We start from the raw sequence: 12,560 nt of genomic DNA, 5'->3' as shown, positions 1-12,560 counted from the left end.
GGTTGCGGTTCAAAACATCCTTCCAAAGATAGTCATAGTACAGAATTGTGCTCTCTTGTTAATGCAGAGTATTTTAGATGAATGAAATTTACACTTATTTTTTTTTGTCATGTCTGTTTTAGCGAAACTTGAGATGTTATATGATCATCAATAGTACTACAGCTAGTAACCAAAATACTACTGGCAGTTGCTTCATTTTGAATCATGAGAGTGTACATTTAACAGAGATTGTTATGTGTAGCTTTATTATGATGACCTATTTTATACTGTTAAAGTGTACCTGAGAGCAAAAGGCTTGTAAGATGACAGGAAGGTTATTCTTTAGCACTGAAAGCACATTCACTGATGATTATTTGATTTCTCATTACATGTAATTCCTAGAAATTGGCTCTTGCTATTTTAACACAAAATTGCATATTCTCGTGAGAGTAGCGACAACTTCAAATGAATTTTCAAAATACTCTGTTTTCTTTTCTTTCCTTCATTAACCTCTGAAGCATTTCAAGCAAGCTAAAAGTTTGCAAGGCTTGCAAAGAAAAAGCTGCTTTGTGTGGGTAAAGCCATACTGGGTTTCTGGCTCAGTCAATTGGCAGTCTCCATTTTTAATTCTTTCTTGCTTTACCCTGTAGTTGTGCTTCCCATTGATTTTACCCGCACCAAGTGGAAATGTGTGCTGTGCTATTTGGGCGTTCTCCGTGACATTGGGCCACTTTTCGAGCAATATCAATTAATGACGATAAGCCAACAGCTGTTGAAGGGCGACACCGCACATCATCTCATTTGTAGGGCACTAGATGACACGCATTTGTCCGTCAAGTTACGGGCAAGAACCACTGATTGTTCTGATGAATACTGTGTACTCAGTCCTCTCTTAGTCTCAATCTAATTTTAGCTTTATCATCTTTCTCTCTCCCGCCTCTATACTTCTATTTATGTCTTCCAAATCTTCAAATATACAGAGGAATATTCACATTTCTTCTTACTGTGACTGTATAGTGATTATAGTGCTGTTGTTTGATTATGTTGCGATTGTTATACTGTATAAGCTGTTATTTTAATGAGGGTTTAATTTTCGTGAATTTCGCGAATCACGGTGGGATTGCGAATTTAGCAACACACGAAAATGTCGCCATGCGCTAGGGGAATAGTGCATTTACCATAGCGTCAGTGTCAATGTGCGAAAACATGTCGCAAAATGTCTGTGACCTCATTTGAGAAAGTAATAGCTTATACAGTATATGTGTGATGATCCATGCAAAAAAACTAGATATATCGCTACGGCTACTGATATGCCTCCGCCATAATGCATGGTTCTCCTAATAGGTCTATAGTACAATGTCTTGACAATGTGTGATGACAGTTTCACACAATTGGCAAAATATTAAAATGACAGGTTTGACACAAATGTGCTGAATGTTCACTTTCCTAGAACTAGGTTCAATTGGATGAATGATTAAAATGTTGGAGTGCAGGTATTTGGGGAACTGATGATTTTTACTTGACTTTTGACCCTTTTATAAGTTTATGCATTGAGTAATTTTCAAGGTATTGAGAAAAAGTATAATTTCAGTATCAAATGGGAAAATAGCATTATCTAAACCTGGCCTTTGACCTTTGACCTCACAGTTCCAAAGAGAATCACTGTTAGGTTGAACATGCATAAATATGTTCATGATGATACCTTGAGTTACTTTCGAGATATGGAGGAAAAAGTGCAATTTAGCACTTTCACTTGACCTTTGACCTTTTGGCAAGAAACTTCCCCAAAAATATATATTGGGTAATACATGCCATACATCAAGTTTAAAAAAAGAAACCCTTCAGGCATATTGCATTTTAAGGAAAGTAGTGATATTTTGAGAAGTTGACCTTGACCTTTGACCCCCGACCTTTGACCCATGACCCCCAACTTCCCTAGATAATCACTGCCCATCGGTACAAGCATATATACTAAGTTCCATGAAGATACCTTGAACCATTTGCGAGATATGGTGAAAAACATGAAATTTCAATCTTTTTTTCACAAAATAACCTGTGACCTTTGACCTTTGACCCTGTGACCCTAAAATCCACACAAAGTATTATCCCCCAAGGATATACCCTCATACCAAGTTTGATGTAAAACCATTACACGGTTCTTGAGATATCGACAAAAACAAAACGGGACGGACGGACGTACGGACGGACGGACGGACGGACGGACGACCCGAAAACATAATGCCTCCGGCCACTTCGTTGCGGAGGCATAAAAACAACAAACAGATTACATGGTCACATCTTTTACTTGAGTTTGTGAGTAAACTAACATGACTCATGTATCTATATCTATTGTGTTTATCAGGTAGTGAGTGCCAAGTGTTCTGAACAGATTGCCTCAAAGCAATTGCTCTCCATTTTCAAATCACGATATGATCTAAAAACATTCAAGCTTTATGACGCCATGCCTTTGTGCGATGTGCACATAGTGAACCACATTTCTCCTATCATCTTTGAAATGGCAGACAATTGGATAGAAAGTTGATTGTGCTATGGAAAAACAATTATATCTTTTCATAGCTTGCTCCATGTATGTTTGTTTCCCTCTCCAGGCGCAGCTGGACATCACACGAGAGGAGCGGGACAAGGCACTGGTGGCAGCCAAGAAACTCAAGGGTGAGATCGATTCGCTGAAGATGTACTACAGGTGAGAAATCTATCATGATATACCAAAACTTCCCCTTTCTTTTCATCTTTCTCCTTCGCTCTGGTGTATGGTTTTATACACACACACACACACAAAAAGAAGAAATGTAGAATTAAAGATGTTCACTCATTAATACTTGTCTAATATTTCAAAGAGAGATGCTTTCAAACAAAGATCAGGTAGCTGTCCCCATAAATTTAACAAGTCACAGAGATCAACAACTTCACAGTGAAAGGCATAATTACACGACAAGACTTCCATTTATGTATATGTTGCAAGGGTGTATTACAACACAGAAATCTCTTTTGGTTTGAAGCGCAGATGCGGAATTTGTACCGGTCCTTTAAATGCATGAATTATCATACAAAATTATAATCCCCGCCTTTTGCTGAAATAAACTCTCTAGACTTGACAATATGCCATACATTCCTCTCGATATGCAGCTGATAGTTTGTATTTTGCATCTTTCCGTGGACTGATGTCGGTGTTCCATGCAGCACAATTGTTGGTAGATCCATACAAAGTATTCAGATCGCCATATTTGCTCCTAATAGCCCGTCAATGCTTGCAAGGATATGTATATATTTTTCTTTTTCGTGCAGCTTGCTCTCCGAGACTGTTTCTGTGTGAGAGGCTGCAAGCCGCTGTGATCGGCACAGCAAAGACTATTCTTTGCTCTATGTTGCTTGTTTGCTAACCAGATCCCCGCCTTCCTATCACACATCAAGCTTTATTGTGTAGCATTCATCAAAGCAGTCTACTCATCTGTCACAAAAAAAAAAAATGAAAGCACAAAAAAGGAAGAAAATATAAGCTGTCACAGTTGAGACCAAGTAAATTCCTATGAATGCACTTCTGTTCTTTTTGTCTTTGAGATGATAAATATTTTTCTCACATTTGTCACGCTAACACCACGGTCTGATCAGTTTGCAGACATCACCTGTGTTCATGTAGGATGCAGAGAGGAGACCTCCACAATGTTTTTGATTCTTTGCAGATTGTTCGACTGTTAAAGCTTAATCACAAATGCCGGCAAATGCCACAAAGTGTCTGATTTTGAGCTGTGATGTTTGCCGACATCGCCTATTTGAAATCGCACCTGGTGTGATGTCAGCAAATTGATTACATGAAATGGGATCCGTGTTTTTGAACGTTGATGAATAAGGCACGATTTGATCTGATTTTGTGGAGCAGAGAAACATTCATAACTGCCGGATTAGCCTGGTGTTTTGATTTGCAGATCTCTGAAAATGACACCCACATTTGAATGCTGCCAAATGATGAGTGTTGCCTTAGCTCTAAGTATACATGTTTCCTCAATAGAGAAATAATTAAGTTGACACAAGCTTTCACAACAACATTATATGTGTATATGTGCATGCATACATTCACACTCAACATACCAGCACATACATACATACATACATACATGCACTTATTCATAAGCATGCAAATTCTTCTTACAGCTTTTTTTTTTTTATTAGTGTGATGAGATTTTGTTAATTTACACATAGACAGAAGCCATTATTACTCTTGCAGGTTTCTTCCTTCAAGCATTTAACCTTAACTTACCTGGGCTATTTAGCGAGCTTGAATTCCCGGGGGGCCATTATGGCCCCCCCTTCAGATCTCGGCTGTTGATCGCGCGATCGCCGCAAAATTTTGCTTGAACATAAAGCCGGATGTAATCTACAAGACTGTTCAGTTAAATTTTAAAAAAATTTGCATTTTCTATTTTAGATTAATTAATTATGCAAATATATGCAAAAAAAAACTCATTTTCGTCTGTAATTGGCTTATAAAAGCTTATGGAATGCTGATTTTTTGGTGTAAATATTCCTAGTGACATTCCGCACATTTGTGTGTAAAAAAAAAAATTCAGTATCAAAATTAATTTTTTATGTTTTTTTATTGTTTTACCAATTTTTCAATGTATTTCTTTGTTTTTTCTGACTTTTGTTTTTGTTGGTTTTTTCAGCAGAATTTGTCATACATATTTTTTGAAGCATAATTATACTAAAAGTAATTGATTTCAGCCATTAAAATTAAAAATATGAATCTTTATATGAATTGATTGAAAAAACACAATTTGTATTGACTTTGTACACAAAATCACGTTTTTGAGCAATTTTGGGGTTGACAAAAATTTTTTGTAGGGGCGTGGCTTCGGAACGGTATGCCCGGGCACGACAAATTTGGTCTCAAAAGTTGCGCGAGATTTGAAAGTAAAAAGTCAACGAGCGGCGCGGTCAAAAAATTTTGCGCACCGGAATGGTCGCGGAATTCGTCAAGGGGGGGCCATTATGCCCCCCCCCCCCATGTAAGTTAGGGTTAAGTGGTCACCAGAATGAGAGAAGGATGAGATTGTAGTGCATTCCCTGATAGTGTTTAAAGCATATGAATTATATTTCCCTTTGTGCATGAATTTGTTTTAAATGTCTTTTTCAAATAAAGGTATAATATGGTCTACAAAACATTGACGTAAAATGCTTGGTGCTTAAATTACTTCAAAACCAGAAATATTCACAGATTCAAACAAATGGCCATTTTTTTGTGGCATGAAACTTTCACAGATTGCTGACCAACAAAATCTTGAATGTACTACATGTACTATATTCAATGCATTGCGTGGAAAAAAAAACTTTTGAGTGCACTTTACTTTTGCGAATCTTGGCTCCTTGCAAAATTCACAAAAGTTTCGTGCTAGTGAAAATTTCTGGTTTTTACAGTACTTACTAGAAACAACAACTATTAATCTTTTGTTTCATCACATGCCCATCTTTCTATTATATTCTCCTCTGCTTTTCCTCCGCTCATGTCCCACTCTCAGCCTCCACAAGTCTCTCTCCCAGGAGGCCAGTCTGAGGGACCAGTTCAACAACACCCTGGGCACCATCGAGGACCAGGTGAAGGCCCGGGACGAGGTCCTGGCCCAGACCCAGCTCAACAACAGCCAGCTGGCGGCCCAGGTCCGCGGGGCCAACGAGGAACGCAACAAGATGGCCGCCCAGCTACAGGTCAAGGAGCAAGAGAACCAGCAACTGAGGAGGAAGCATGAGCAGTAAGACATCATATTTCTCACTCAGACTCAGTACACTGAAATGTATCATGTTCATGTGTGAGTGCCCTGCTCAAGACCCACAAAAAGTAGGCCAAAATGAATTTCCACTTTTCTACGTAGTTTAAAAGAGTAAGCTCTAAGCTTTTTAGCTCACCTGAGCCAAAGGCTCAAGTGAGCTATTGCGATCGCCCTTCGTCCGGCGTCCGTCGTGCGTCGTGCGTCGTGCGTCGTGCGTCGTGCGTCGTGCGTCGTCCGTCGTGCGTCGTCCGTCGTGCGTCGTGCGTAAACTTTTTACATTTTCATCTTCTTCTTGAAAACCCCAAGACCGATTTTCATCAAACTTGGCAGGTAGCATCCCTAGGGGGTTAGGAACTCAATTTGTTAAAATGGGCACCATGCCCCACCCAGGGGGCCCCCAGGGGGGCCCAAACCCCCCAAAATTAAGGAATCTGTAAAAATCTTCTTCTCTAGAACCAGAAGTGATAGAGCTAAGTTAATACTATGAGTTAGTACATTGATGACTGTAGTTTCAAGTTTGTTCATGGCAAAATTAGGGGTGCCCCCCTTGGGACCCAGGGGAGGGGGGTGGGGAGGGGTTCTAATGGGGCCTAAATTGTACATTTTCATCTTCTTCTTGAGAACCCCATTACCCATTTTCACCAAACTTGGCAGGTAGCATCCCTAGGGGGTTAGGAACTCAATTTGTTAAAATGGGCACCATGCCCCACCCAGGGGGCCCCCAGGGGGCCCAAACGCCCCAAACTTAAGGAATCTGTAAAAATCTTCTTCTCCAGAACCAGAAGTGATAGAGCTAAGTTAATACTATGAGTTTGTACATTGATAACTGTAGTTTCAAGTTTGTTCATGGCAGAATCAGGGGTGCCCCCCTTGGGACCCAGGGGAGGGGGGTGAGGAGGGGTCCTAATGGGGCCTAAATTGTACATTTTTATCTTCTTCTTGAGAACCCCATGACCCATTTTCACCAAACTTGGCAGGTAGCATCCCTAGGGAGTTAGGATTTCAATTTCTTAAAATGGGCACCATTCCCCACCCAGGGGGCCCCCAGGGGGGCCCCAAACCCCCAAAATGAAGGAATCTTTAAAAATCTTCTCTAGAATCAGAAGTTATAGAGGTAAGATAATACTATGAGTGAGTACATTAATGACTGTATTTTCAAGTTTGTTCATAGGAGATCAAGGGGTGCCCCTCTTGGGGGCGGGGGGGGGGGGGGGGGGGGGGGGGGGGTGGTTGGGAAGATCCAAATGGGGACCTGAATTGTACATTTTCATCTTCTTCCTGAAAACCTCATGATGTATTTTCATCAAACTTGGCAGGTAGCATCCCTAGGGGGTCAGGATCTCAATTTATAAAAATGGGCACCATGCCCCACCCAGAGGGCCCCAGGGGGCCCCAATCCCCCCCCCCCCCCCCCCAAATTAAGGAATCTTAAAAAATTTGGGCCCTTATTGTACAGTTTCATCTTCTACTTGAGAATGCCTGGTCAAATTTTGGTAGAGCTGTGAATAATTTAGATTAGTGACTGCGTGAAAGGTGAACTTGCGATACTCAGGTGAGCGCTAGACCCGCGGGTCTCTTGTTTAAGATATATAACTTATTCAACGTTCGACCATCCCAACCCATTCAAAAAATGATTGAAATAAGAGAGAGTTAGGAGGTGCCATGACATAGAAAACAAAGAGAAGAGGATGTAAAGATGAGGGCCATCAAGTGTGCAGTGCAAAGTATTAGTGACCAAAATATGGTCCAGAGAAAACTGCTGATATCTTAATTTCGGCTCTGTTTTAAACTGCCAATTTTGACAGAAGGTAGAGAAAAGATTACCTTCTCAGGTAAGACAAACTTTAAAAATTGGAGCTGGTCAACCCAAGTGACATATTTTGGTCCAATACAGAGAATCCTAATCTGTGACTTCTTGTGGTTTCTAGGTCTTTGTTGTATCAAAGTTACCCTGATACTTAAAAATGGCTCTCATCACTTTTAGATGCCAGAAGGTCTTCAAAAATGCAACAAAATAGAGAGAAGCAAGCTGCACTTCTTCCTGCAGAGCCTGGCGAAATGCCGAAAAGTGATATTCAGTACATGGCAAATTGAATGTAAAAGTGTTGAATACCGCAAGGTGAACATTTGGTTTGGTACTATATAGATTTTTTTTTTCCTGGCATTCTTGTCTGTAGTGGCATTGTCCATCACTTGTTTGCATCAGTGAAGTAGCTGGTAATACTGCTGTAAAACAGAAAAGCTATCAATATTGTGTGAAACCTTTAACAGTATGTCAGATAAAATCATTAGGGGAACCTATCTGGAATTTGCAAGCATATTTAGTGAACATGAGTGCAGGAACACACTGAATATGACGTAACAATGGTAGTTTGAAGTGTATGATGTATAATAGGAGCAATTGGTCACATTTCCACTGTAGACACAATCTTCTTGCTCACCACATATCATGCAAGCTTTAATCCTGCATGGAATGGTCCTCTTCAAACAAATTACATGTCCAGACAAGAAAGAAGCATTGCATTTCTATCGGCTGTAAAGTATCAATATTATGCAGACCGTTTCATGCCCATTCCAAATGGTACTCATCATTCCCAAATTTGACAGGATTATTGCTCCATGAGTATGAAGAGACATGAGTATGAAGAGGTGTCTTCATAAAAATCAGATATGACTTCCAAAATCCCTTCACGTTTTCCTTCTCTTTCAAAAACAGACTGGAGCGACTGGTCATGGTCCTACGCAAGAAGATAGCAGAAGGAACTGTCAAGACAGTTTGATCTTCATCTCCACCAGTCGTCCAATCCTAAGCATCAGCAAAGTCAAGGAATTCAATTTGTCAGTATTATCAGTCTTTTATTATATTTTCATGGGATATGGAAACATTTACAAATATTTGTATGCCTATGTTAAGAGCAAGAGGACACCAAACTGTGGCCATTTTTTGTATACAGTGTTATAATTTTTATGGTCGTATCAGAAAAACAACATATATGTATACTAGATTGGAAAGTTATATAACAGAGATGAAGTTAAAGTATAGTTTTTATGATAATTTCTATCTAAGCATTTTCACATGGGCAGTTGTGAAATACCTCTTAAGACAAGGAAAAAATGCTCAAATGTATTTGTATTATTTTTATGTTGACAACTGGAATTTTAAATGGCCATACTGCTAGCAAAGCCTTGAATGACATTGCCTTGATGTTGAGTGGAGAGCTTCTTAAGATGCAGTGTCTGTGAATAAGCATAAATGATTTAGATGGCTGATTGACAGGAGGTATTACTCGGGATTTGTTGATGGAAAATAGTAGGAGTTTTACTGAACGCCATACGCAGGGACATGTGGCATGGTCCTGACTCCAGTGAACTTAGATTAACTTCAGATTCATTTATTGTCTGAGTGATAAAGGCACTCTTCCAACAGAGTTTCTGCCACATCACATGATTAGCTGAGCAAACATATTTCCCTCTTCAACTCTGAGAGATTACAGCAGGTATATTAAACGCGTGTAAGTAGATGTGAACATTTCTTGTCCTGTACTCTTAAGACAAGGAAAAAATGCTCAAATGTATTTGTATTATTTTTATGTTGACAACTGGAATTTTAGTGTCAGTGACAGTAACAAGTGAAAGTAAATGCCCACTATTCAGTGAATGTTAGCTTCTTCTTTTTTCCTTTTTTTTTTTTTGTAGTGGCTGCAGATGAAAATTTGTAGGAGAGCAACACCAAATTCAAGTGTTCATGTTCAATCGTATGATTTAGAAAACACATCTAAGAATCCATTTACGCTCTCCAAATTAAGCTGAACATTGATAGCATAATCATATGTTTGATCAGCAATGAAGAGGGCATTTTGAAGTCATTAATAGCCTATGCCAATTCTGTGTCTGACACTAATAATGTGGAACACTCTGGATCATTTTATTTGTATGCGAGAGCCATTTCGTCATTTTGAACTGCCGACTACTGTTGTGAAACACTTAAAGAGGAGGAATCAAGTACAGTTGAACCTCTCGTATCCGGACAAGTCGGGACCGGGGCTCATCCGGATAAGGGATTTGGCAGGATACGGGAGACTCAATGCTTTATACATGTACATATACATACACATGTACTGATGTAGCCCATTGTAGTACCACATGTAGTAATGTGTATACTGCAACCTTTTCATTGTTACACTCAGTAACAGACCCCAAAATAGAGGTTTGTGTTTGCAAGAATGAAATCATTTTCTTTTATAAATTCTTGGGATGATTTACCTAAATAATTAGTAAGAAATGTATCAAGTATATGTAATTCATGTGTGTTTGTGTAGGAGTTCTCAAGGAATTGGGAATCCCCCTTTCCTCCCGTAATTATTTTTTTTTTAAATCACGGCGAGATTGCGTCCGTATAATAGAGAGATCCGGATAAAGGGAGGCCGGATAAGAGAGGTTCAACTGTACTGTCGAGTTGTGTTTCATTGTTAGTAAGTTTGGAGTCACTGCACTGTATGTGTAGACCAAGACATTTGTGCCTTTATTTTTCCACTGTGACTCTAGAAACATGCCTGTATGACCTCTCTTTGTTTTCTCTTTTTTTTTATTATTATTTTGAGTATGTGATGATGATATGCAGTTGTCTTGTGTCTGAACGAAGGTCAGTAATATTGTCTGTGTACTGTGTGATTAACAACAGTCTTGTATAGATAAAATGATGTATTACATATATTTCAATCTCTTTCACTTCATCCTCCAAGCTTTGTGTGTGAATATATGTATTCTAAATTATATACTGTTTTAAGAGAGTGACCTTTGTGACTGAAATACTATTTATCAATGTTTTTATCCTTCAAATGTACATTTGTGCAGGTAGCTTTTACAGATTATGTTGTTGAAGTTTGTGCCACTAATTTGAGGTGTTATTCTGTGATGAGATATTAATCATGAAATTTTGCGATGATTATTATTAAAATTGTGTCACTGGAGTTAGATAATGCTTTGCGATTAATCATGTCAGTCATGAAGGCTCATATTCATTATAGATAGCAGAATTGGGCTATGATTCTGATTAACATCATGAAGGGTTGATAACATTTATTCATTTTGAATTAGATGAAAGGTGACGTTAAGAGGGACGAAGTTTAAAGATAAGGTCATGTTTTCAGATTAATCACGGATGCAGTAATTGTAGAACTACTTCATTTGTGCCTCTTAAAATGAATACTGAAGTGACCACATTTGAGTGGATGCTGAATGGCAAGTAGACATTCCCAACACTTTTCTCCAATTTTCAAACTAGCGATATTGGGATGTTTGTTTTTCTATCTTGATCCGCTTGTCTGCAGTTGACCGGGTTGAAGTAACAAAGTGTTCTCTGTTAACTCTCAATAACTTGGTTCAGCTTGTGGTGTTGATATGGTACAATATGACAACAGTGTGGTAAAGAGTATTCAATGTTACTTGGTCATTTGTCTGTAGGTTATGTAAGTTTTCCTTGTGTAGATCGAACATGCTAATAATATATGTGGTGCAGATATATTGTCATGTGATAGATATTGCACAGCCATGCCTTAATTGCATCACAGCTTTTATACATGTCTTTTTGCCATCAGATATTTGAAAAAAAAAAAGAAGTTTATTGTGTATTCTGAGAAATTACGTTATCGTTCACAACAAGAGGCTGATACTACAAAGGCTACGTACAATTGGCACAAATGGAGACTTGAGTCCCACCAAGTTTTCTTTCAGGCTTGGCCAGTAAAATGCAAGCCAAAATCCGCAGCGAAAGTTCCGCTTCAGAGGTTGCCAGTTCCCAGCAAGAAGGTTTGCTGCTGCGACTAGTTAAGTATTGCGACAACAGCCTTATTACAGGGAACCCTCAAACCACGGCCCCAAGTGTGTATTCATGTTTATAGTAGATATCATCAGAAGATTGGAAAGAGGCCTCAGGTTAGCGCTTACCTCTTCACTCAGTAGATTACATATCACACTTTGTACCTCACACCAAAGATATCATAGATTTGCGTACTATATTCCAAGAAACTTTTACTTTTATACCAGAAATGTCCACTGTGAATCAATTAAGCTTTTCAAAATTTTATGACTTTGTATGTTTTGCTTGCAAGTGTCTTATCTGTAAATGTTTTAAAGTTGTGACAACAAATCCTACCGGGATTATAGAATGTATCATCTTGAACTAAATTTCCTTATGAGTGAGGGATGTAATTACTGTAATGAAGTGTTACTAGATTAGATCATTGTGATATAAGTGTGTTACAAGGAATCGTCTTAATCAACATTTTTTTTGTATACCTCTGTCACAAGGATGTCAGTGATGTTATTATTCTAATTATCTAAGAAGCCTTGGCTTGGAAAGATTCTTGATTTTATCACTTTTAAATCAGCCCAGCTTGCCTTGTCCATCTGCCCCACCCCCCTTCACCGAGGTATCGCTATTTTCCAATTACTCAGCAGATCCGGTGTAATCTTTTTATCTCATTCATTTCGAGCGATTCTCCATTTGCACCTACAATTTGTTGACACACTCAATGATTGCCCAAGAATGCATTCCATTTTTCCGCTATTTCTTCTTTTTTTTTTCTTTGTTTTTCTTTTTCTTCTTTCTTTCTTTTTTTCCAGTGGTAGCTCCTGTCTTCTGTGTGTATTTGTCCAAGGCGGAAATACAATTCCTCAATAAAGTGAGAACCGTTTGTAGGTAAATACAAAGCGCTGGATTGATGGTCCCGATGTTTTTGTCTTCTCTTTTTGGCCCATCGCAAACCTTTCTCTTCCTTTTGGGCTACTCTCTGAGAT

At 38.8% G+C, this 12,560-nt stretch overlaps 1 protein-coding gene across 1 annotated transcript in view; it reads left to right on the top strand.

Moving 5' to 3' along the window:
• LOC139733211 (uncharacterized) overlaps positions 1-8,765 on the top strand; it is a 30,329-nt gene extending 21,564 nt beyond the window's left edge. Inside the window, exons 9-11 of the mRNA XM_071644048.1 lie at positions 2,589-2,683; positions 5,514-5,744; positions 8,479-8,765. Coding sequence (XP_071500149.1) covers positions 2,589-2,683; positions 5,514-5,744; positions 8,479-8,542 — 390 coding nt within the window. The 3' untranslated portion in view covers positions 8,543-8,765. The remainder of the gene's footprint in view (positions 1-2,588; positions 2,684-5,513; positions 5,745-8,478) is intronic.
• Positions 8,766-12,560: the final 3,795 nt, after the last annotated feature.

This window comes from Diadema antillarum, unplaced genomic scaffold (genome assembly GCF_040938485.1).
Source record: "Diadema antillarum isolate AM-2024a unplaced genomic scaffold, OU_Dant_1.0 seq00000463_RagTag, whole genome shotgun sequence".
Lineage (NCBI taxonomy): Eukaryota > Metazoa > Echinodermata > Echinoidea > Diadematoida > Diadematidae > Diadema > Diadema antillarum.
Note: the sequence above shows the minus strand (reverse complement) of the source record. Positions and strands in the feature narration are given on the sequence as shown.